General features: G+C 35.9%; 2 protein-coding genes across 2 annotated transcripts; both read left to right on the plus strand.

Moving 5' to 3' along the window:
* The first annotated feature begins 11,426 nt into the window (after nucleotides 1–11,426).
* On the plus strand, nucleotides 11,427–19,748 carry LOC123528267 (uncharacterized). The gene is made up of 2 exons (XM_053523881.1): nucleotides 11,427–11,961; nucleotides 16,807–19,748. Exons 1-2 carry the CDS (start codon nucleotides 11,633–11,635, stop codon nucleotides 18,146–18,148), a joined length of 1,671 nt encoding a protein of 556 aa, XP_053379856.1. The 5' UTR covers nucleotides 11,427–11,632; the 3' UTR covers nucleotides 18,149–19,748.
* A 2,925-nt stretch (nucleotides 19,749–22,673) lies between these two features.
* LOC123527629 (uncharacterized) lies at nucleotides 22,674–25,346 on the plus strand. The gene is made up of 2 exons (XM_053523882.1): nucleotides 22,674–23,135; nucleotides 23,653–25,346. Exons 1-2 carry the CDS (start codon nucleotides 22,966–22,968, stop codon nucleotides 25,013–25,015), a joined length of 1,533 nt encoding a protein of 510 aa, XP_053379857.1. The 5' UTR covers nucleotides 22,674–22,965; the 3' UTR covers nucleotides 25,016–25,346.
* The last annotated feature ends 1,482 nt before the right edge of the window (nucleotides 25,347–26,828 follow it).

Here is a 26,828-nt window from a genome sequence, read left to right on the forward strand (position 1 = left end):
GCCATCGCCTTCCGGTGCTCATGCGTAGCGGTACAGTATTTCAAACAGGAAGATGTTTCAATACAATTCAGGCTTGATAAAATCTCATTTTCACATTGCACTATGTTCCTTGTATACAACTTTTCAAGAGTAAGCTAAGTTTGAACAATATAATGTGACTATTACACCACGCCTTTTATTTACTTTCATGTGTACATAAAATACAAAGGACGAGACCTTGAATGTTTGAAACAGTTTTAATGAACATTTTGTAAAACAGCAGAATACATTGATTTATTGTTTACAAAAATGCAAGTGCAAGGAAATACGCATACATAACCGGAAGGCGATGGTACGATGGTGATAACGAAGTGGAGAAAACGCGATGTTACAATGGTGACAACGCGATGGTACTATGGTGAAAACGCGATACAATACAATACAATACAATAAGTTTTATTTTGAGTCGGCAAGAAGGCAACATTACAAAACATAAGCTCTGAAGAGCTTTTGAACCGACTATACAACAAAGTAAAACAAGTTTAACAAAGTTATAAAAGAGCTACAAAGGAGACATTATTAAGCACACAAATTTAAATAGAACTAGATGAGCATGTGTAATAATACAAGTGTTAAAATCTGTGTTGAAGCTGCTGATTTAGACACTGCTGTCTAAAAACTGCCATAAGAGAGGAAAATAAGATCTGCAATACAAAAAAACAACACAAAAGTGTATGCTTAAGAAATGGTGATAAAAACTGTATCCCCACAAATCAGATTTGGAAAGAACTGATCAGCAACTTCCTCACAGTAGCAAATGACAAACAACATGAAAGAAAGCACGTCACATATACAGACAGTGTGCAATACAATAATAAGCACAGAAGCTTACAAGCAAGCAGATAGCACATACTAAGCAATCAGCCAAACAAAGTAAGCAGAGGCGATAGCATATTATTAAACTACAAAAATCATGGCAAACTTAAGACATAATAATAGGCAAAAACAAAAGGAAAAGCAAAATGAAACATCAAAACAGGCTAATCAAAGCAACTCAGGAAGCAAATTAGGAAAAGCTGGTCTGCAGGACCCGCCAGCAGAAAGCTCCAGGCATTATTTACATGCAACACATTTACAACTGTTGCCGTCCCATAAACCAAGTTGGTTTTTGAACCGATTAAAATCTGATAGCTGCCTGAAGCTTTCTGGTAGCGAGTTCCACAGAACTGGTGCTGCATAACGGAACGAATTCTTACCATATGTTGTTGTCTTAACTTGAGGGACCTGTAGAATATTGAAATACCTGAAGTTATACTTTGAATCTTTTTTCACTACTCAATCTGACAGAACTGTAGGGGCCATATTATTTAAAATTTTAAAAGTTTCAATAGCTATTGTTCTAGTCCTTCTTAAGTGTAATGATGGTAACTTGGTCTTAAGTAGTAGGTTTTCATACAAACTATCATAATCATCGTAAACAAATCTCTGAGCACGTTCTTGGATTTTTTCAATTTTTTTAGTATTACTGACTGAACAGAAATGCCAAGACAACGGACAAAAATTAAAGTTTGAGAGCACAAAGGTATGGAATATTGTCAATCTGTTAAGCTTATTTAAATGTTTACCAATACGTTTTAAGATATTTATTTGTTGAGCAGCCTTTTTACAAATATTATTTATATGAGAGTCAAAGTTTAAACTAAAGTCAATGTCAACACCCAGTAATTTCACAATATCTTTGCATTCAATAGTGGATCTGCCGATTTTAAAAACAGGAGCTTTATCATGTGTTTTTTTACCTACAGCAATTACCTGGAATTTATCCGGGTTAGCCTGCATACAGTTAAATCTAAACCAGTCAATTAAAGTGTATCACTTTCTGTTTGTAAAGTTGTGAGGAGCTCATCATAGTTTGGTGTGTGAAATGAGAGAGTGTTGTCATCAGCATAATTATAGAGGGTACTATTGTTTATAAAGTAGAAAATATCATTTATAAAAACATTAAAAAGTAAAGGCCCAAGAATGGAACCTTGAGGCACTCCCTTATCTATTTCAGCCCAAGTACTTACAATGCTACCAATTTTAATCTGTTGTTTCCTATATGAAAGATAACTAGACATTAAGTTTATAGACTTATCAGTTAGACCATATATTTTGAGTTTACTAAGGAGAATGTTATGGGGCAGACAGTCGAATGCTTTTGACAGGTCCATCAGAATGGCAGCAACAATTCATTTGAGTCAAGAGCAGTTTTCCAATCCTCAAGAAGTTTCAATAGAGTCGTTTGGCAACCAAACCCTTTCCTGAAAGCACATAGAAATTTGGTCAAAAATAGAGTCAAAATAATTGCTAAGTTGTACTGACAGAACTTTTTCAAAAATTTTTGAGGGCACAGGCAAAATGCTAACTGGTCTATAGTTAGACTTTAGTAATGGATCACTCTTTTTGAAAACTGGCGTAACCTGAGCTTGCTTCAATCTGTCTGGAAAAATGCCCGAGTTTATTGTATTATTCAAAAGATGTGTAAAGTGAGTTACAAGAGCTGGTTTGCCTAATTTTAATATCTTAACAGAGTTTTTTTTCTACACCAGTTGCCTTTTTAATATTAAATTTATCAATTATTTTGGATACAGTATTTTGATCAGTAGGTGAGAAGTCAAAATTTTCTTGTTTGAATTCTTTTTTAGCAATTTCATTCCGGCTACGGTGGTTACTTTTATCAAAGGTAAAGTCCTTGCCTATATCTTTTGCCACATTCACAAAAAATCATTGAAAATTTCTGCTACTTCATCATTTTTTGAAATAATGTTATTGTTTTCATTTAAAATTATCTTATTCTCATTACTGCATGCTTTTTTAGACATATATGGTTTTATAGTTTGCCAAAAATCAATTGATTTGCATCCACCTAAACACCTTTCCTTAAAGTAGTTATTTAAAGACTTCTTTTTAAGTTTATTTACAAGATTTCTTTTTTGTCTGTAATCTTCCCATTTTTTAGAGCTTTTATATTTTAGATATTTATGATATGACATTTTCTTATTATAGATTGCTTTCCTTAATACCTTATTCATATATGGCAATTGGTCCTTTTTTCTGTATGTATATTTAACTGGAATATGCTCATCTATGATCCTACCAACTTCTGATTCAAAAGAGTTATAGATATCATTAATATCACTGCTATTGTGAGACAAGCTTTCATGTACATTCGAGTTTCCTAAATCAGAGTTAAAATATATAGGGTTAAAATTCTTAAAACTTCTAAAAGCACATTTTTGTTTTTCAATGGTTGGTGTCATGTTATTTATTACTGTACTAATCATATTATGACAGTCACTTATACCTGTTGTAAAATTCAAAGTTTTAACACATAATGTTTTAGAATTTGTTAAAAATACATCTAGAAGAGATGGCTTACAATTTTTAAAGCAGGTGGCTTCCTTAATAATATTTGTCAGACTAAAAAGTTCACAAAAATCTAGGAGAGGTTTTCCTTTTCTATCAGAGAGCAAGTCAAAATTTAGATCACCAATTACTGCATAGTTGTCAAATAAAGCTAAACACTTATCTAAAGATTTACTGAGATTTTCAGTAGAATAGTCAGCATTTAAACTAGGTGGCCTGTAGCCACACATAAAACACCATTTACTTTTGTTAAGGGTTACCTCATAAACTAGGTTTTCGAGGGATCTACTTTCCAGATTTTATTTACATTACAACAGCGGGTGTTAAGTGCTGTGTGGCGGCCGTAAAAAGTCGCCCCGACTTCATCTCAGTGTTGTTATATTTTCTGGTCCTTCGGGATCATTGATTTCAACTCATTTAGATTTAAAGATTGAATACTGCTTAAGCCGGTGCTAGGGGGCGTGGGCAGTGTTGCATTTTCCATTACTGCTCATGAACAGACTCAATCAAACCGAGTCTGCAATTTTCACTGTTTGCTTTGTTTTCGGTGCTTCCGAGGGATCTACTTTCCAGATTTTATTTTCAATGTTTTTACACTCAAGATCTTTTCTTCTCCTTGATGGTATGTCTGATCTTACAAAGGAGGCTAGTCCTCCACCATGAATATCCCTGTCCCTTCTGTCAAGTTTATAGCCTGAAATATTAAAAGCAGAATCAAGGTATATTGCATCTATTTTAGTTTCGGAGAGGAACAGACTGTCTATAATTTTATCAGCTAATAATTCATGAATTTCCATAAATTTGGATTTCAAGCTGTTATGTTCAAATGTGCAACTAAAAGTTTTTTAGGATGTTTCTGTCGTATTTCTCGGAGTTCCACAAAAGGTGATGGTGAGATAGAGACATCATCTGAGATTTAAACGTTTATACTACTATCCTCAATATTCGTGGAGCAGACTAATTGCTGATAACTACTTGAACTACTATTGAGAGAATGATTATGTTCACCAATAGAAATATCCTGATTTGATTTAATGACAGAGCCTTCTGTAGAGTTTATGCATCCATCGCAGAATCAGGGTTTGTCTGAGTTACCAAGTCTGATGTACTCAGTTGGTGAGATGCCCGCACATTTTATGTGTGACCATATATCACATTTGTCGCAGCACATAGCCCTATGGTTTTTTGCAACTGAACGCCCACACGTTCCACATGGAAACTTTATTGGGCCAGGATTTGATGCAACGTCTCCTGACAAAATGATGGCAAGCAGTTTATAATAATAAAATAATTCAACTGGCTGAGATTTCCTTCTCCTGGAGTATTTGATGTGATAATATAACATTGTAGCTGAATTAATACTATACTGGTTCATCACTTGCTGATCTATGGTTCGACTAACAGTGAGAATATTCTTTATGTCATAATATGCACAAGTGTCAAAATGAAGCAAATCGGGTTCGAACACAGCATCATGAAGCTGACTATGATCAAGTAAACGATCATCTGATCTATTGCATGTGATGCAATCGTGACAGGTTTGCATACCGTTACCTATAAACACCAGCAGAAGCACTGCTGAGCACTGTGCCAAACACATTTTCAATATTTACTTTATGGCGGAAGTCGCTGACAGTGTTTAGTTTTGAACGGAAGAAGCAATATGATCGTGGTCACAAAGTCGATCCCAAACGTTATCAAGCGTCCACTGATATCGATCAAGGTGAAATTTCCAAAAATATCACATAATCTGGAGATCTGATTAAAATAATGAATGATAAAAAGTTCCAAATAACTTTAAAAGTATCTCTGCACGGTTTATCATAAAATATAGTCACTAAAAGTAGAATTTAAAAGATTTTCCAATGCCAAAAATACAACCGCGCACTTTTAGGTCAGAGACCACCACTTTTCACGATGGTACGATGGTGATAAAGCAACGGTTTGATGGTGAAAACACGATGGTACGATGGTGAAAGCTCGATAGTACTATAAAGAAAACGCGATGGCGCGCCCGTGAAAATGCGATGGCACGATGGTAAAAACGCTATGGCACGATAGTACGACGATGAAAATGCGAGGAAACGATGCACGATGGTGAAAATACGATGGTACAATGATGAAAACGCGATATTACATCGACATTTCACCATCGTACCATCACACCATCGCGATTTCATCATCTTGCAATCACATTTTCAACATCGTATCATCGATGTTTCATCATCGCACCATAGCATTTTCGTCATCGTACTATCGTGCATCGGTTTTTAGGATTCAATAAAAGTCATGATTGAACAAACGGAACCATGTTCTCTTTGACTAAATAAAATTGTCATGGCTTAATAGTTGGTAAATCAATCCTGCTTTCGCAAGGTATTCATTTGTTTACATATGCTTGAAAAGATAATCGTCGATGTCATAATCACCATTATCATTATCATAAAAATAATGCTATGCAGATTCCTGGTGCATATATAATGTTAATATTCTTGTTGAGTATATTGACGATTTTCCATATTCACCCAATTTTATAGAAGATACTTATACAACCTAAAGCAAGGCATCTTAAAGGGTTGTTAAATTATCGCAGGAATGAGGTTATTTTTCAGGTAGGGTAAAACATAAGATAATTTAAGGAAATCATAGATACAAAGCCTTTGAAATGAAACACACACTAAGAAGAAAGTAAAAGAATTTTTTTTTCTGAAAGTCGATCAATATCTTCAAATTCTACACAACTCATTTTGCTCTAAGATAAACATTACTTATGTCATTCTCATATCATTTGTGAAGATTCAGGCCTACGAGCAAGAAATGTAGTATATATCTTGTATAAGCACGCTGTATGTACAACATATTTTACCCTACGAGAGCTATCATATTACTGTTATCTCTTAAATACATATAATAATATAGATAGTTTGACCCACATTGATTATAAATTTCACGAGTGTGCTCACACTGTATGGTATCTGCTACGGTAACAGTGTTTTGCCCTGTCAAATATGACTTCTCCCAAGCATAAACGACAGAAAACATCGCAGATTGTGAACGAAACTTTTAAATAATGTTATAAAAATTCTTGCAATTGTAGCATCAGTAAAAATTGTTGGGAAGAAAGAAAAACATTATTTTTAGAATATGCAGTCATTGGTCTCTCAACCGAAAATTAAGCACTTTTGCGAGAAAATACAATCTGAAGTGTTCGGGTTCAAAGTCTTTTTTCCAGCATTTTTTCAGTCATATAATCGACGTTGTCTTCTGTTAGCAGTAAGCACAATGTCATACTTTATAGTGCTGCTTCACTGGAATATCACGCCATGCACACGTGACATGGTACCCCACAAAGTCACATTATACTGACACCGGGCTAACCAATCCTAGCACTATCCTCTTGATGCTGAGCGCCAAGCGAGGAAGCTACTACTAGTACTATTTTAAAGTCTTTGGTATGACGCGGCCGGGTATCGAACACACGACCTACCGCACCCGAAGCGAGCGCTCTACCACTACCTAGGCGGTCACCAAGTGTGCAATGCTTCAGATAAAACTGACAACGGTTTGGATTAAGTATGTGTTACGTTTTGCATAGCATCTGAATTCACATGATCGGTATGAAGGTTGATAAACCAGATACAAGTTTCACTACTTTCTGGGATATCAGATTGCACTTGTATATAGCTGGCATACAATCAAGTCACTTGGATTTTACTGCGAATTCACACAAAAAGGTCATATATCACCAAGAATTTCATCTTGTGGTAGAGTTAGTTTTGGCTCATCGGACGGCGTCCGGAAATGGTTTCAGAGAAGAAAAGCGGCGGCCGGACGATTTTTTGGGCTTCTTAGAAACCGTTAACATATCGTCAGAAAATCGTCCGGCTTTTAGAAGGAGATCGGACGGCGCTTGCTAAAATAAAACGGGCACAGTACGACTTTTGTTCCAAATTTTACCTGAAAATTCGTCCACTGACCGTACTTGCACCGCCAGGGCATCTTTAGGAACCCTAACAGACACAAGTCTAATATACAATGATCTTCTGGATATCGGATGGTGCCAGTCAGAGCGCCTGGCATCGTTGATTCTTGATCTTGGAGAAAATTCTGTTCGAGTGGCGAACGAACGGTAAACGTTAGTGCCCAATTCGCTTGAAAGGTGTTACTTCTAAGGTACATCCTATTTCTTTCCTCATCTGAACAATAGGTAAGTTGGCACTTGTTCCACCACAACATTTAAGACTTTTTTCTCATCCAGCAAGGGAGACTGCGGGTGGCTAGCATAATGCATAGGAGGGAGCCTTAAATATGATAGTCAAGCCACCGTCCGCAGGTATATCAGTAGTCATTAGCAGCAATGGTTTAAACCTTTACACACCTTTTTCTAAAATGCAATGGACAGGCTTCATAACTCTGATTTTGGCTTTGTCACAAGGTTATTAATATGCAGTCTCTTCAACATATTTTCGTATGTATGTTTGTTTCCCTGACTACTTTTAAGAATGAAATGAAACTTACTTTTCACTGTGATGATCAAACATGCTTTGCTTAGGTTCCATGATTCTTCTTTGATTTTTCAAAAAAGTTATGCCCATATTTTGACATAACAATTCTTGGTTTTGTATGTTAGCAGGTATCTCATTCAGCATTATAAGAGGGAAAAGTTCAATGACTTAAACATAAGTTTAGGCAATATCACTGATCGATACCTTTAGCTTTCTTTAGTGACAATTATTCCTCCTTTAAAGTGTATATGAAAATCTGTCAGGAAACTTGTGTCAGACCTACTCGAAAACTCTGGTCAAAATGTTTGAACAAAACTTACCACCTTGTAGGGCAGTATTATTATTAAACCGCTTCTGCAGTTTTATTGGTCAACCCTTTGCCAGCAATAAGTTATCTATTTATTTTGGACTGTGCTCTAGTCTGATCACTGGCCATCGGAAGAAACCTTTTAGCAAGAACTGGCTCACACTCGCATATCTGTGTTCCATACTTATTTTGTTGGCTTTCGATACCGAGTCAAAATCAGGTCCAGCCAGGGCTGATCTTTGTGGAACATTTTATTTAGAGGTAAGATGACATCCGGACAGAAGCATATTCTGTGAAGACTGTGATACCTGTTTTCATGCTGAATGTCAAGGTTTGAGTAGTATGATGTATCAGTTTCATGCAGATCATTCAAATAAACCATGGCAGTGCACATATTGCGGAGTACCACATTTAGATTCTTCTTTTTTTTTGATCATACTAAATCACTAGACTTAGATCAAACATTCTCATCTGTTAGTACAGACAACTAATCTATACAGTCACCATGTGATGTACCGCATTCTAGGCCACTACACTGTAGCACACAAATCAGCAAACCTCACAGTACCAACTCCAGCAGCCAACCAAAGCCAAACAGTTATAAATATCGCTATTTACAACATTTGAATATTGTTCTTCTCAATTGTCAGTCTGTAAGAAGAAAGACTTAGGTTTCTTATGTATGTTAGCCACTGTGAAACCAGATGTGGTCCAAGGAAATGAATTATGGCTTAAACCTAAAATAAGAAAAACCCCTGAAGTTTTCCCTACTGATTATGATGTTTACAGGAGGCGGTGTTTTCATTTTGGTATCAAAAATGTTAAAAAGTTTCTCTCCGACAGAATTAGAGTCTGATTCTGAAATCATATAGGCAAATGTCAAACTGAAAGGCAAAAAGGACTCTCTTGTTTGTAGTGCATACAAGCCAGACAAAGATTTCAAGTGCATAGATAAATTTGAACGTACACTCTGCCTTACTGACTAAATAAATAGCACAACCGTGATTGGTGGGGACCTCAATCTAGGTGATATAAACTGGGAGTCCAAAACTGTAAATACAGGTGCCCATCATCTAGAAGAATGCAATAAACTTCTAGATTTTGTAGATTCTTACTGTCTCACACAATTGGTAAATGAACCAACTAGAATGGTAAACACTTCTAGTAATTGCCTTGATATCATACTATTGTCAAATCCCACTTTGGCAGAAACAGTGAAAGTCATTCCCGGTTTTAGTGACCATTTGTTGACCTTTTATCATCTGCAAGAATTAATCTAAAAAGTATACACAAACTTTTACTATCTGATAAAGCAAATTGGTCAGAAATTAAAAAAAAGTTAAGTTAACTTTGTCACCCTAAACCACCCTCAAAAATTGGGTGTTCATGAATTGTGGCATAGCTTTAAACAGAAATTAGACGAGCTAGTATCAAGTCATGTACCGAGCAAAATTGTCTCAGGTAGACATCATCTTCCATGGTTGAACTTAAAAAAGTAATGGAAAAACTAGTAAAATAAAGAAAAATAAAAATGTCTCGTTTTCTAACCTTAAAAAGATTAAAACTCTTATCCAAAAGAAAACACTTAATTCATACTGGGACTACATGAATAATAGTGTTTGTAATTTAGAAGAACATAAACATAAACATGGCACAACCTAACGTTTCTGGGGTTTTAATAAAAGTTTGAAAAACGACTCTTGTGGTGTTGCTCCTCTAACTTAAGAGAAAATGGTGTCTTGAAATCTAGTGCCAAGGATAAGTCTGAAATTTTAAATAAACAGTTTTCTTCAGTATTTACAAATGACCCCAGTCCTAGTTTACCAAATCTTGGTCTGGTCCTAGCCAATTTGTTAGCAAACCCAGAATAAAAGTATCTCAAAATGGTATTAAGAAATTGCTTGAAAATTTAAACCCGTGCAAAGCAACAGTTCAAGACCAAATCAGAACTAGAATGTTAAAAGAATGTGCAACTGAAATAGCTCCACCCTTTACAATATTGTTTAATAAATCTCTTGATAGTGGCACTGTTCCCTTAGATTGGTTTTAGGCTTATGTAACACCAATCTTTAAGAAAGGTGAAAAGTTTCAAGCTTCCGATTAGGTATACTTATACTAGAGATTATCATCAAGTATATTCACGACTGTCAAGTCAAAATGGTTTGATTTTACTGACAATATAATCGAAATTTTAGAACACCAGGCACAAAATTGAATAATTTTATGAGTTTAGAAGATATCATATCTAAGCTAAATACAAGTGTGGCGATTATTTCTTTGAGTATTACTATTCGGTGACAGAAGTTTAAAAAGACGTATGAAAATTCTGCGATTGTTCATTGTTTTCTGTTTTGAGCGGCCATATTGGACAGATCCAAACATCCAGTTACCGGTATACATATTTGCTATACAGCGGTTCTATTGCGAATCTAAATTATGGGCCATAACGCAGCACTAGATATCCGGTGATCTTTACACCAATGTTTTAAATGTTATCAAACTTCGTCTTAAAATTATCAAATTTTAGGCAATATTCAGAGCACATCAATACCACACATAACAGAATTACATTTTATATTATATGATAACAATACTTCATTGAGTATGTACGTTTCTTGTAGGCAGTCGTTTGTAAAGTCTTCGACATAAAAATATCTACCATGAATATCACTATCTAAAACCGTATTATACATGTTCTCTCTATATACTTTGACTGCTGAGGTCGTGACATATTTAGATGGTGCTTGAGTTTAAAGATGCTATTTTTGCACTTATAATACGAATGTTAAATTAAGCATACTTATATATTATATAAATATCATATGGCAACGTATGTGACATTGATGTTGTCAACCCGAGGGCAGAATGTCACCCGAGGCGGAAGCCGAGTGGTGACATTCTGTTTCGAGGGTTGACAATATCAATGTCACACACGCTGCCATTTGATATCTATTTTATTATACCGAACAAAATTAAGTACATAAAAAGTTAAAAAAAATGTTTTTAATTCATTTAATTCAACCATCCTCATCATCGAGTTCATCAAGGTAAACAAGATAGCACATTGAATAATGACGTCACTACTATATGTGTACAAGGGATGCAATCATTTCATGATTTGGCTAAAACTTTGAAGCAGTTATTTGCCCTTATATGACATTCAAAATATCAGCGCGGTCACATGACCTGACAATCACTTTCGCTTGGTCACGTGTCAAAAAAGGTTGAAAATGTTTTTGATAGTAAAAATACGTCTTTCTCGGGTAATGGGATGTTATCATTATAGACAAAAGTCAGGTATAATAAAGCCAATTTTGACCCTGTTCTCGTATTTAAATTATTCCTTCATAAACGTTTTTGCGACACTCAGTTTCTGCCAGTGATTAAACTTGGCTAATCAAACTTGAGGAACGTGCGGCTTTAGCAAACGAAAATGGCGACGGGTGGATATGATGGATCGGATGAACTTCATTACTTCACGTGTAATCTTTGTTTTAAAGATGGAAAGAATATTCCATCGGTGAAATTCTGTGTGGACTGTAATCAATTAATGTGCCAAACATGTTTAAATCACCATAACAAATTCGATATGATGAAAGATCATCAAATACAAGATAATCCTGCCAGCCGTGGTCAGAGAATGAAAGATGGACGTTCAATACCGAGCTTACGTTGTGAAAACCATGGCGGGAAAATACTGGACATGTACTGTAAAACACACGACGAACCCTGTTGTGTCGTTTGCATTTCGTTGGATCACAGGTATTGTGGTTGTCTTAAATATTAACAGAATAGTTTACTGCAATAGATGACCAATTTCTGATGATGTTTTCACTCGTGGTCAAGTCCAGTTGTCTATGTAATAATATTAGGTTATTAGTCTCCAGCTGGTTAGAAACCTGTTTCGGAGATTACAGGATTAGTCATTCCGCCCGTCATTCCATCTAACCATCCACACTTTCGTGTCCGGTCTGTAAGCTTTTTATTCCTAAAATTGGCCAACCTCAACTGTCTGAAGACTATTGCCACGGTGCGCATTAGAGAAAGAGAAAATGAAAAATGGTGTGAGTAGGTACAGTGAAAGATAAAATCGAAGAAAGAGGTTGGAAGGTCTATCTAGTTGAGCTGGACCGGGCCGACACTATTTCTCCAGACAGGTTGTTCCAGTCTCGAAGGGGTACGCTGGAAGAGTGGCAGCTGCCGATAGATTTTCCTGCAGAAAGGAATATTATATGTGGTTGAAGTGGGTATTGTGTTTTGGATCTGATTTGATGTTGTTCCCGTGAAACCGGATTTCAGCATTACTTTTATCTCTTTTGGAACATACAACTCTGCCAGTATCTCAAGAGATAATTCAAATGTTACCTATAAAATGAGACAAATTGGAAAGCTTAAATTGGTAATATTGGCTTGATGGAATTTTCAGATTGCACATTATGCACAAACAAGCCGAAAGTTTTAACATAGAAAAAAGAAATTCCCATTTAAGAGAATATAATCTGTTGTTACCCAGTTTAGGTATACAGTTTACAAACATGGGAGTAAAATGAAAAATAAAAGGTAAGGATTTCCTGGAAGCACAGAACACCCAAACACAGCCACAGAGCCATACATCGCCTATGAAAATATCAGATCAAATTTGCCTACCTTTATCACTTTAGAAATGTATACTTTCAAATGTTTGCCAGTGTGGAACATTGAAATCAATTTGAACGAAAGATCAAACAAAATGTAAACATGAGATATATAAATCGCTCATTGAGGTATGAAATAGACATAGTTTTGTCTATAGAGAGAGTATGCGTGGAAGCATTCTTGCTTTCACACATTCAATTTAAACATGCCATAATATTTCAGGCACAAATGGAAACTACTAAACTGCGATTTATTCGTTAATTAGACCATAGCAGTTAGTAATAAAATATTATTATTGTTGATATTTTAAGATATGTCTTAAGTTTAAAAATGATATTGTGATATACACCTTTTAAAGTTCTATAAGACTTTTAATCTAGTGATAAAAGCAAAAATAGCAGCTGTCCGTCTATATGATATGCATAATTATATGGTCAGAAAATCACTATACATGTATTTCATTATTACATATATGCACTAACACTGTTAAAGCAATAGAGGAATAATATTTCCATTAAGGCAGTTTATGTGAAAACAGTAGAGAGTTTGAGATTTCAACCTTCGCCTTCCCCTTCAACGTCTCTCATATATATTTTGGGTAAAACGTCACCGATATGCGTGTATATTATTTATATCAGACGTTGCTACTAAAGTTTTCCTTGTAATATCAAGTAAGCCTAAGACTTCTCTTTATTACTATGTGAAATAAAAAGCTTTGTTTAAGGATTTCTGCTTATGAAGTTATTCGATTATCCATATGTATAATTTGACTAAATTTGATGCGAAACACTTTCAATTAGTATAAAAATAATGAAGTTTTGTATGGCTAATAATTTTAACTAAATACATTGAATTGAACCTGGAAGTATGAAGTTATCAACTGATTTTGAGAAGCATTGAGATTTTATTCAAACTTTAACTTCTACGGCATATTTGTGTCCCCAGGCGGTATTGATTATACTAGATGGGCCTTTTTGTCGTATGAAGTGAAGTTTTGAACGTCCGAAGATGTGATATCACGAAAGTCAAAACTTCAGTCTTTTTTCATCTACTCTGTCCCAATACTCGGCACCAAAGACTGAAATCTGGATGGAGGCACATGGCAGAACAGTCATTGTACTTGAAAAATAAATAATTACGCGCGATTATCATTTTGTGAACATTTTATTTTCAGTTCCAGATAAAAACAATCCGTTTTTGTCTGACACTTTAATTATACGATAGTTGCATTTTAATTATAAACATAAAATGGTACTAGTAAGACGGACAATTCTTCTGAAGTATCAGACAAATTCAGATGTAAGATATCATGATGCGAGAAGTTTCCTGTTAGCCGTATGGGATAACTCAATTCTTTACATGCACGGATCCAGAGCCCGACAGTGGGGCATTGTGGATCAATCCCCTTTTTGATTCTTACATTTTACAAAGAAAATCGGTCTTGAAACTCGGTGTGACCCCATCAAACCACCCCCACCCCTGAAATGGGTGACCGCCCTCCCCCCTCTACGGAATCCTGTTGGGGCCATTTATAATGTCGCCGTCGCGTTTGTGGAGTCGACACACGACAACGCGAAGTGACATAGCGACATTACGAAGTGACACCCGACAATCGCAAACGACGGCGACAATCCCAAACGACAATGTCGCGATATCCACTTTGAAATGTCGCCTTTCAAAAGCACGATATATCGCGATGTCACTTCGCGTTGTCGAGCGTCATATCGCATTGTCGCTATGTCACTTCGTAATGTCGCGATGTCACTTCGCGTTGTCGTGTGTCGACCCTGCAAACGCTACGGCGACATTATCAAACGACATGCGATAATCTCAAACGACGCTCGACAACACGAAGCGACATTTTCCAAATGTCGTATCGTATGTCGCGTGTCGCGGGTTTGGGTGAGGGTCGACGCGCGACAATTCCAAACGATACATGACACGCGAAGTGACACTCGACAATACGAAGCGACATTTTCATAATGTCGTATCGCATGTCGCCCGTCTACCGGTGAAAAGGTAAAATATTTCCGTACTTTTTCGTACGGAAAATGTCTGTGTTTTTCATTAACTTCAAATAATTGTAGAATGTTCCAAACACAAGAGATTTTAATGTAATAACTTTTATATTAAGAAATTTCACTTTGATACCTTACCTTTAACGCTTTTAATAATAAAAGGAAATTGATGAATTTTTCGAAAAAAAATGCGACCAAGATTAGCCGGTATTTATTCAAGTGAACACCGGTCGATGCACGACAATGCGATACGACATAATGAAAATGTCGCTTCGTATTGTCGAGTGTCACTTCGCGTGTCGTGTATCGTTTGGAATTGTCGCGCGTCGACCCTCACCCAAACCCGTGACACGCGACATACGATACGACATTTGGAAAATGTCGCTTCGCGTTGTCGAGCGTCGTTTGTGATTATCGCATGTCGTTTGATAATGTCGCCGTCGCGTTTGCAGGGTCGACACACGACAAAGCGAAGTGACATCGCGACATTACGAAGTGACATAGCGACAATGCGATACGACGCTTGACAACGTGAAGTGACATCGCGATATATCGTGCTTTTGAAAGGCGACATTTCAAAGTGGATATCGCGACACTGTCGTTTGGGATTGTCGCTGTCGTTTGCGATTGTCGGGTGTCACTTCGTAATGTCGCTATGTCACTTCGCGTTGTCGTGTGTCGACCCCACAAACGCGACGGCGACATTATAAATGGCCCCAACAGGATTCCGTACCCCTCTCTCTTTAAAATTGGTGTCCCCCTAACCGAACTTCCTGGATCTGCACATGCTTTACTTATAAAATAGTATGTTAAAACAAATACATGTTATTTCCTGCGACAATTTCTGTCTCCACCTAACATTTCTTGACTGTTTCGCTAGTCACATGGTTACTTGGCACGATTATATTGTGCTGTCTAAGAGTTTGGCATTACACAGAGTCATGCAGAGTGTCATGATGCCAAAACGTATGGCATCACGAGATTATCTTACATTTTGTTTCAATGCGCTTGTTACATGTATTTATAACTTGTGTATATTGACTCATGTAATCAACATATCTTTTAAAAGGTTAAACTTTCATCAGGTACATTGTTTTTGAGTGTCTACAAGTAAAACGCATCTTTTAAGGAATTCGATGTACAAAGTACCAATTCAAAGTGAAAAAAAGCTTTTAAGAAAAACTATGAAATACTAGTCAACAGCATGACGGATGAATCTGTCCTTTATATTTTATGGTCATGCCTTTCGTGTTTGCTTTATCGCATATATTTAACTTAATTTCAAAGTACTTCGACAGATGCATTTGAAATAATTGGTGTTTCATGTTTTTGTTTGAAAAAAAAAATTACTGCATCATCTTTCAAGAACACCATCAACAATAAAATATGTTGATATGATTATCATTTTTATTTCCTCTAATGTATGATTTACAATCGTACACTGTATATTAATACCATTTTATATAAAATCTAAATGTTTGGAGCAATACATTGTTCACATTGTTTCGCTTTTTTATCGTAATCGCACTAATATCCATGCGATAATCATATTAATTGAAATGTTTTATTTAATTTTCATTTTTAAAACCTCTTGTAAAAGCCGTGCGCTTTTGGACAATTGATATCGAAATGCACGAAAAAAAAAAAAAAACGATCATAATTACGGATAAATTGAATAGGCGGATTAAATGAAGTAAGGTTTATTCTAAAATTTGAAATCTCAAGGAATTTTTAATCAACTTCAACTTCATACGTTAACTTCGCAAGAGACGTTGAAGGGGAAGGCGAAGGTTGAAATCTCAAACTCTCTAATAATCGAAAATAACACTTCTCAAGAAATAGATATATTTCATTTTCATAACAAAAATTGCGGCTGTCAGATTCTAAACAAATGCATTTTGAGAAAAAGAAATTCAATTAAAACCATTCCAGTGCATTCTTTTTCTTATTTCAGCGCTTGTGCACGGGACTATTTGCCTGTTGCAGCCAATGGTGTTATTGAAAATTTCGAAAACTGTACTGTAAGGAATTCTTCAAGCTATGTAATAAACAGACTGGAAAAAACACAGAAAGCGAAATTGTCCAATGTTGAAAAGATTAAAGGTCAGAAAACTCGTATTCTTCAAATAATTGAAAAAAGAAGACGGACTGTAGATCTTCAGCTGAATGCTATGGAAGCAAAGGCAAAGAATGATCTTGACAACAAGAGTGCAGTATATTCTTCCTCATTGAAAGCTGATGCAAAACAATTGGAAGATATCCGCATACTATTGGAAGAAGAGTCCGGAATGCTCGATCGTGCTGTGGAAAACGACCAAGAATCTGATGCATTCATATTGATGAAGCGGCTAAACCGTCATAAAAACGAGGCAATTATTTTAGAAAGCCGTTTATACAACAAAGACAAAAACCTCATTATTGTTGAAAATGGAAAGATGCAGAACATGTTCGAAAAGTTAACATTGTTTGGACAAATTTCCGGGTGTGAAGAAATAACTCATCTACATGATGAAAACGATTACTGCGTGCGAGCCCCAAATGACGCAGATGTATGTTATATTTCGGGCTGTTGTATACTAAAAGACGGAAGTATCATTTTAGCAGACCAAAACAACAGAAAAGCAAAACGATTAGATAGTAACTTCACTTTGAAGGACTGGTTGGATTTACCAGGGAATCCAGGAGCTGTATGCAAAGTATGTACAGATCAAGGTTTGGAAGAGGTTGCTATTTCCGTTTTGAGTATGAATACAATTCAGTTCATATCGACAGGAAAACCGATGCTATTGACAAGATATTTTCAAGTTAACAATCCTTGCAAAGGAATTGCTTTCATGAAAGGGTGTTGTCTACTTTTTCTGGCATGCCTAGGTCAAATTCAAATTAATGCACTAACTGGTTTCAGTCCACATCGCCAAAGTTTAGAACATGTGTCTGTACCAAACCACTTAATATATAATAAATCAACAAACAAAGTCTACATTGCTGATCTTTCTCTTGGAGTAAGCGTAATGGAAATGGGAGAATTCAAAGTAAAGACAATTTTCAAGGATAAAAATTTGCTTTCGCCTATTTCTGTCTGCTGCAATCGAAAACATGAGATGTTTGTGTGTGGATTTGACTCGCACAATATCATGCAGATAACCGTAGATGGAACATTTGTTAGTGAACTTCTTACGCAAAAACAGGGATTAAAAAACCCTTGTTGTTTGTGTCTGACGCGGGATGAGTCAAAAATGATAATCAGCTGTAAAGACTTGGACTACATAAAAGTAGTTGATTTTGTAAGAAAATAAACCATTCCTAATATAGTTTGAACGTGTAGACAGACACCTCTGCTTTGTTTTTCTATTGTTCTTCAAATGCGGGTTATTCTGCGTTCCCAACCGCAAAATGATCAAGGAAATGTACATGTTTTTCTACTGAATGACATGAAACCACGTAAAAATATCATCACCATACAAGATTAACCTGTTGTGGTAAATCTAGGTTTTGCTTAAGATATATATATATTTTCTGAAACACCTGCTCCTAATGGACATTGTATATTTTGCCAGAATATTTATATCTTCTATATGTTGTTAATATGCATCTTAAGATGTATGCAGAGTTTGAGGACATGACATTGAGTAGCTTTTGAATAGTCATGATAAACATCTTGCTAGACAATTTCTTGGATGACTAGAACTGACCAATGAAAATGAGTTGATAAAAATATTACAGATATATTTCAGGGCTGAAATTTTACTGATATGTAAAGGACGTTACTTTACTTGTTATGTGTTGATGGCCCTTAGATGTGAAGACCTAATTTGGAGGCCATAATGGATTTCTTTTGAGAAAAATGTGTTATTTCTATGCAATTTCTTTGACACTTTAATTAGTTATTTGTAATTTGAAATATACTGATAAAGTATAGTTTTGTCTTTAATTTATGTTTATGTTACTGGTTTTGGATGACGTTGAACTTCGTTCTATTTTTTGCATTTGATTAGAAAAGTTTTACATATTTTAGAAATTGTCATAGCCCAATCAGATTGTAGCTTTTTTGGTGCTTGTCTATAAATATGAACTTACCAGTTATTTATCTGCTCTTCTAGTTTACATTTTGGATTTAACACTTCTTCTTGGTTTAAACATTTTACGGAATACTAGGCCAATTTAAGGAACTTTACACCTTTATTTTCTTGGAGCAATATATTTTAACATCTGAGTTGTATTATAATTTTTGTATAAAAAATATACTGAAATTTATGTGAAAAAGACAAATACAACTGAAAACGTAAGATTTTATTTCTTTCCGCGACCGGGTTTGTTAAAACGTTTGTATTTTCGTAAACTATTGTATGCTGTCTATAATATTTATTTCCAAATCGACAAAATGTACATAAATTCTTCTTTTGAATTAGTAAGTTTCTGTCCTGTTATGACTTGGTTTTTGGCGTTTAATATATGTATACTTTAATCTAGCCGCGAAGTTACACGTGTCCAAAAATGCAAAAAAAATAAAATTCCGAAGCTGTTACATGCTGAAATATTTAAAGAAATATGTATTTTTTCACAAAACTCGAATACAGTCAGAAAGTACATACAATTGTCTGCAAATGGATGTGCATCAGTCTTATGTTGAATATTAAATTTAATCTAACACGTGAAAATTGTAAAGTCTAGCCGAAATGTCACAGCCGTCATAACTAGTTTGTATATAGGTGTATGAACTTGCAAATGTATATAGAAACAAAGAAAAATATCAAACAGGGAATGCCACGCACCAAAAGCGCAGCCTCCTCAAAACGAACCCCCCAGCACGCAAACGCGTGCACCACACACACACACACTCAAAGCTTACACATCAGGACAAAACGAACAACACACACACACACACACTGACATATGTATGTGTATATTCTTGTTTGTGTAATATTGTTTTGATATACTAATTGAATAAACATTATGTACACATCTATATCAAATAGTTCTTTAAATATCGGAACGACATGATTTATGAAAACTGTAGCCCAAACACCCCAAGTAATTCTTTGTAACGTCAAAACGGTTAATAACGTCGTTTACGTATGTTCAATGAAACAGTGACTGTATAATATATCAAAAGAGGCCGACGTAAACACAGACCTCTGTTATGAAAACAGAGCTATCTCCTTGGCGACATGACTATCTCCTTGGCGACAGAGCCGTCTCTCACAATAAAAAGTGAATCTTTCTACTCGTCTACCATTTTTGGTACATATTTTATTCCAAATACATTGTAAACCTTACAGCTATCTCACGCCTACTCGATTTGCTTCTTGATATCAGTTAAAATGCAAACATGTGACAATGAAAGTGCTTTCATGACGAAACTGCCCAGTTCACCGCTAATTCAGCTTGCTGGTAAACATCGCTACGACCACAAATCAAGAATAAATTAGCGAACTGTAAGTTCTCTGTAAAGTTAAATCAAATCTACATCGCCTACCATTCTTCGATTTTTGATATTCGATACAATGCTTGTAAAAATACAAACAATATGATGCCACTCACCTTTGTTGGCATGTACTAGCTCGGAAGTTGCGACAGAGCGATTTACCGTATACCTCTGAAAGAGGTAGCTCTGTTGTTTACCAGGCGTGCCTCTGCTCAATACATGTTAAAATGCTAAAACATATTCACTAAACGTATCCAGGGGCGGGGGGAGTAGGGCGGATGGGGGCGGATGACGGGTCCTTACCTCAAGTGTATATGGTCGGTTTATTGTAAGGGCAAATAACGATAAGAACTTAAATTTTTAACATAGAAATATATTAAATAAAGTTTGGAAATTGATTTCTTAGTCTTTGAAATAACCAAAAAATGAGTTTACAAATGCGGAATTTATGTGTGTGTGTGTGTGTGTGTGTGTTCGGGTTTAACGTCTTTTTCAACAATTTTTCAGTCATATAAACGACGGTGTCTACTTGTAGCAGTGAGCACAATGCCCAACTTTATAGTGCTGCCTCACTGGAATATCACGCCGTAGACACATGGCATGATACCCCACCCAGTCACATTATACTGACACCGGGCTGACCAGTCCTAGCACTATCCTCTTAATGCTGAGCGCCAAGCGAGGAAGCTACTAGTACCATTTTTTACGTCTTTGGTATGACGCGCCGGGGATTGAACCCACGACCTCCCGCACTCGAAGCGGACGGAATTTATGACAGTTATGTTAACATCATTGACAAAACTGCAAAGAATTACAACTCTTGTCTTAGGCCAGTATTTATCTATTAGTTTACTTCCCTTGCAAATATACAATTGAGTGGAAAATGAAAACGGTTTAAAACACAATATCATACCTTTTTGCTCGACAAAGACATTTTGGAATTATTCATGTGTTTGATTTACCCTTTAAAACCAGCTTTAGATGATTTTGTCAGCTTCCTTATGATAAAAAACAACAACTTTTAACAAGCCGATAATAAAATGAAATACCAGTAAGTAGTTTATAGTGCAGATAATAAGTTTTGCTTATATCAAAATGTCACAATAGAAGAACTTTCGTAATTCAGAACAGGTAGGATTAGTAAAGGTGCAATATATTGATCTCTATTTCCTATAGCTATGCCTAAAACAAACATGAAAAAGAACAAGTTTGAATAATGTTTTTCCTTTAAATAGTATTTTTTATTTGCTTTGGGGTTTAAGACCATTTTAAACACTATTTCAGTTATGTAACGGCAGGCAGTTAACCTAACAAATGTTCCTTGATTCTGTACCAGAACAAACCTGTTCTCCCCATGTTACTGCCACTTCCCAAATGAATCAGAGTCTTATTAAAGAAGTACATTTCTATTCGTGCTAATTGAATTATATATCTTAAAATCGAAAGCCAGACGGAATGTAAATACATAAATACATGCATATATACACAGTATTAAATATTAATTAAATAACCGGTTATTTCACGATTGTTGTATAAAAATGACAGTTTGACCATGAATATCTTCGTGTTTGTCGAAATATGATTTGCTATACCTACCGTTATCATTTCACTTAACTTAATTTATTGTACAAACCTGTTTAAGGTATTGGACCCCTAATAGTAATGTTTAAAAAATGGCACATGTTTGGTATTTTTTTAAGATGACCATGTTTCACACTGTGTTTTTAAACAACTTTTACCATGCCGTTTTTTTTATAAATTTTGTATAATTTATGATATTTCCTCAAGATCAAGTAGAGACAAATTTCAAAGTGATGGCCAAGCTACTGGTAAACAATTATAAAACCCAAAATGAAACTGTCAGTATCATTTTTGTCCAGGGTGCCTCAAGTAAACGGATTAAATGAGACAGAATTCTAATTCCAACAGTGGAAAAATTAAGGTCAAATTCGGCGGGTCTGTTTTGAATTTTGCTCACTTCATTCAAAAATAACCTTGGGGCAGAAATAAAATATACCTAATTTTTTCCACAATATGTAATCTAAAGAGTGAAGGCAAAATAGAGAACTTTTACCGTATGTAACTCAGTATTTTTAAAGATGTCTAACATTACCGCTTCTGTTTCAGAGGCAAGTTCACTTTGAACAACAAGAAATCGCTTATCAAATGAAATTTTTCCACTTTTGTACAATCAATCAATAATAAGTCTTGAAAGAAGTAAAATCCTACTAGAAAAAAGGAAAATACGGAAAAAAATGGTCCCAGTGGGGCTTGAACCTACGCCCTCCTGAAAATTGCAGTCAAAGTAGGTTTATGATAGGAATTGAATACTCTTCAAGAAGGAGGTACTCTATTACGGGTCTAATAGAGTGAAGACATTTTGTAGCAGGGGGCCGCTTAAAACACAACAGTGTAAACGGATTGTAACGCTTGACAGATAGCCATGTTTACCGCTGTGATACGCCAGTGAATATGTATGTGTCACCAGGAAGTGCAACTGGAGGTTAACAAAATGGCGTCTGGGGTAGGTCTCGGTGAATCGTACAGTAACGTTTCCGACGAATACCATGATTTCTCGTGTTATTCCTGCGCTAGAGAACACAGGAATGTTGCAGCTGTTAAATTCTGTGTGGACTGTAACCACTTGTTGTGTGCACCTGTCTTGGACATCACAATAAGTTTGATATTATGAAAGGCCACCAGCTTTTGGATAAAACAGCTAGTAGCGGACTAAGAGGAAAAGATAAACCGGATATCCCGACATTGAGATGTGCAAAACATGACGGAAAGATTATAGATATGTTCTGTAAAACTCACGACGAGCCATGCTGTGTGATTTGTGCGTCAATTAACCACAGGTATGAGTTACATGTACATTCTGTAGCTTATTTTAAGATCAATATTTATAAGTAGGCTACCTTGACGCGCTTGGTTAAATATCAACTATTTAATCTATGTATTCAATGAAATATTGACTATTAAATAGTGCTTTTCTACTGTAGGATATATTTACATCAAATAGTCGTATATCCAATAACTGCATAATAAAAATATGTAAGCTTACCATTATTTCACGTATACATGCAGTTAAATCGAAATTCTTTCCGAACCGTGACAATATTGTATTTCATTTGTAACATATTATCTGTGTGCATGTTCATAGTAGTATTATGCACATTTACCCATTAAGGTGGGTGGATGTGAATATAAAACTTAAGTAGACTAGCCTCAGGTCCACGATCAGATGATTTAGGTGCTTTATTTAGGGCTGCCCTCACAATAAACACTAACCATCCTGCTATATTTGTTATAGGATGTGAAAGGTTATTTAAAACCTGAATAAGAAAAAAACTTTATTTCGATTTTATTTTTCAGCGCTTGTACCGAAAAGTATTATTTACCCGATGTAGCGAAAGCTAATTTTCCAGCTGAAGAATTCCAGGCAATGAAAACATCTGCAGACGAGGTCAAAATTAGGCTTGAAAAGGCAAGAAAGAAACGTGTCGACAATTTAGAAAGTATATCAGACCAGACGACAACAATTCTAGCCACAATTCGCGAAAAACGCGAAGCTATTAATAAACGAATTGATGCTGTGGAAAATGATATAAAAGCAAGGCTGGACATGAAGTCAACTGAGTATTCAAACGAACTGACAGAGGATATCGACAAGTTGAATGAATATATAAGTACGATAGAAAAAAGTCAAGACAGTTGTATGTCTACTTCAAAGAACAAATCAGATAATTTCATTTACATGAAACAACTTAAACAACAAGTAAAAAACGAATCCAAGATCATTGGAAGCCTAGGTAAAGTGAGCAAAACTTTAGACCTGATTGAAACATGCAACATTTCACATATGTTAGAAGCAATTGCCAAATTCAAGTTTGGGTATATCTCTGGAAATGGAGAAATTGAATCAGTTGTTGATGATACCGAGTACAGCATACACAGCGCAGACGATACAACCTTAAGTTGTATATCAGATAGTTGTTTAATGGAAAACGGAAGCATAATTTTAGCTGATCAAAATAACAGAAATCTAAAACGGCTAAATCGTTTGTTCCAGTTAAAAGAATCTTTAACTTTACCTGGAAAACCATGCGCTGTTTGCCCAACGGGACATTTTGAAGTAGGCGTTTCTTTACACGTCAAAAAAACAATACAGTTTGTGTCGATTACCAATCCGATGACTACTACAACTTCGTTCAAAGTTGGCGAATCTTGTCGCGGATTAGCTTACTACAATGATATGCTATATCTTTCGTGTGGGGGTATGGTCAAATATCACGATGGTCCCGGCCAAATTAGAATTTGTGACAGATCTGGAAAGATCATTCGCAGGATCGAAAGAGAAGTGTTGATCCCTAAGCGGATGTCAATCAATTTTGATAAAAGTCCGGTCGATATCTTTGTCGCAGATGAGAAGAATGGAGTGCTTATGTTGGATACCAGTGAACCTTGTGTCGATGCGAGGAATATATTCAAACACAAAGGGATGGTATCACCAATCGGGCTGTGTTATATTGGGGGAGGGCAGGTTATTGTATGTGGATATGACTCCAACAATGTTATACTCATATCTGATTCTGGAACTTTGATAAAGGAACTGCTGACTAAAGGTCGTGGAATCGCGATGCCTAAAACTGTGTGCCTTGACCAGACAGGGTCAAAGTTGCTAGTCGGTATGTCGGATACAGATCAAATAAAAATAGTGCATTTAATTAGAAAATGATTGTTCAGTTTGTAACAATTTGTGGTAAAGTGTGGTCAATTTTGCTTATTTATAAGCAAGCATTCGTATAACTTAGTAAGTGTTATAAGTGATGAAACTATGATGACGTATCACTTAGGTCATGTTAATTGGCTATTAAATATATCAATGTATGTATTTCATGATCATGTTAATTTGTGTAGCTTCGCTGTTGAAAAGAAGTAACACAAATAACATATCCTGTCTGCTTGTAATTACTGTACCACTTTAAAGCTTGTAAACATTTCCCCAATATCCCTCTGGCTGTTGTAGTTTTACCAAAAAAGAATAGACCAATAAATGTTTACATGTGGGAAGGTATTACTTGGTAATTCTTTGATATTTTATTTCTCTTGTTGGCGTTAGCCGCCCGATACAATTCAACGACGGCTACTTTACCAGCTGTTGGTGGTGGAAAAAGACCCAAGCAACCCCCCCCCCCCCCCGTCGAGATTGTTTCAGGCATGGTCGTGCACCAAGGTAGAATTACTGAGCTTCCACAAAAACGTGAAGGAAAGGATTGAACCCATATCAATGAGGGACACGTAATTTAATTCAGAAACCTTAGCCACTCGGCCACTTCTCTCCGGTGTAGGATGCGTGAAGAATTGATAATTCTGAAAATATGAAAACACATATGAAACAACTGTACATGAGGACATGGTTGAACGACAAAGGTACATTTACTTTCATTTCATGGTATTTATATTCTACCAGTAGAAGAAATGAAATTGGAACGGAAATAAAACCTCATCATCATTACTGTACATGTGCAGTCAAACATAATTATTATAATTTATAAAAATATGTTTTGGAAGCATAGAATGCAACCAAGCAAAACAATAGCAGACTCGGATTGATTGAGTCTGTTTATGAGAGGTAATGAAATGTGCATCACCTCTCACGCTTAAGTGGAATTCTATTACATCGATATTTTTCATGAAAGTTCTATCACAAATTAACGAAAAAATAGGGGGTTAAATAGTTCCTAGTGAAATGCCGGTCAGTGATGATCTGCAAAACTCGGCTTCGTTGGAGTATAAACACGAAAACAACACGAAAACAGTGAAAAGAAGTGTGATTAAAGTAGTCATTATACACGACTTGTACAAAAATGGGAAAGTTTGGAACTAATTTCTTTGGAGCTCTTTTGACTGCACCACGGAAGCACATATTCGACCGAATGAGTGACCTTGGTCCTGTGAACTTTTATTTGATTTTGTTAGGTTTAACGCCGCGCCGGCACAATTATAGGTCATATGGCGGCATTCCAGATTTAATGGTGGAGGAAGACCACAGATGCCCCTCCGTGCATTATTTCATCACGGGCGAAAACCTGGGTAGAACCAACGACCTTCCGTTAGCCAGCTGTATAGCTTCCTCACATGAAGAATTCAACACCCCGAGAGAGGCTCGAACCCACATCAATGAGGGGCAAGTGATTTGAAGCCAGAGACCTTAACCTCTCGGCCAAGGAGGCCCTCCTGTAAACTTTATGTTTTAAAAGACAGTCTGTTTGGATTAATGCAATGATGTCTTGAGAATAGTACAAACATATCCCAAGGGCTTCTGCACACGTTAATACATAAAACAAACGTGTATGGTCGCTATTCTTGCAGAAAAAAAAAACATTACACGACAACTAAATGCATTGTTTTCATATGTGATGACTTTACGATTCCTGTACATTTTTAATTACCACTCTGTTGTTCTTGGAAACGGTAAACATGTTTTAAATATCCATAACCAGGGCCCAGAAATCAACAACACTTCAAAAAGCATGTAATGAAGGTTT

This window comes from Mercenaria mercenaria, chromosome 14 (genome assembly GCF_021730395.1).
Source record: "Mercenaria mercenaria strain notata chromosome 14, MADL_Memer_1, whole genome shotgun sequence".
Lineage (NCBI taxonomy): Eukaryota > Metazoa > Mollusca > Bivalvia > Venerida > Veneridae > Mercenaria > Mercenaria mercenaria.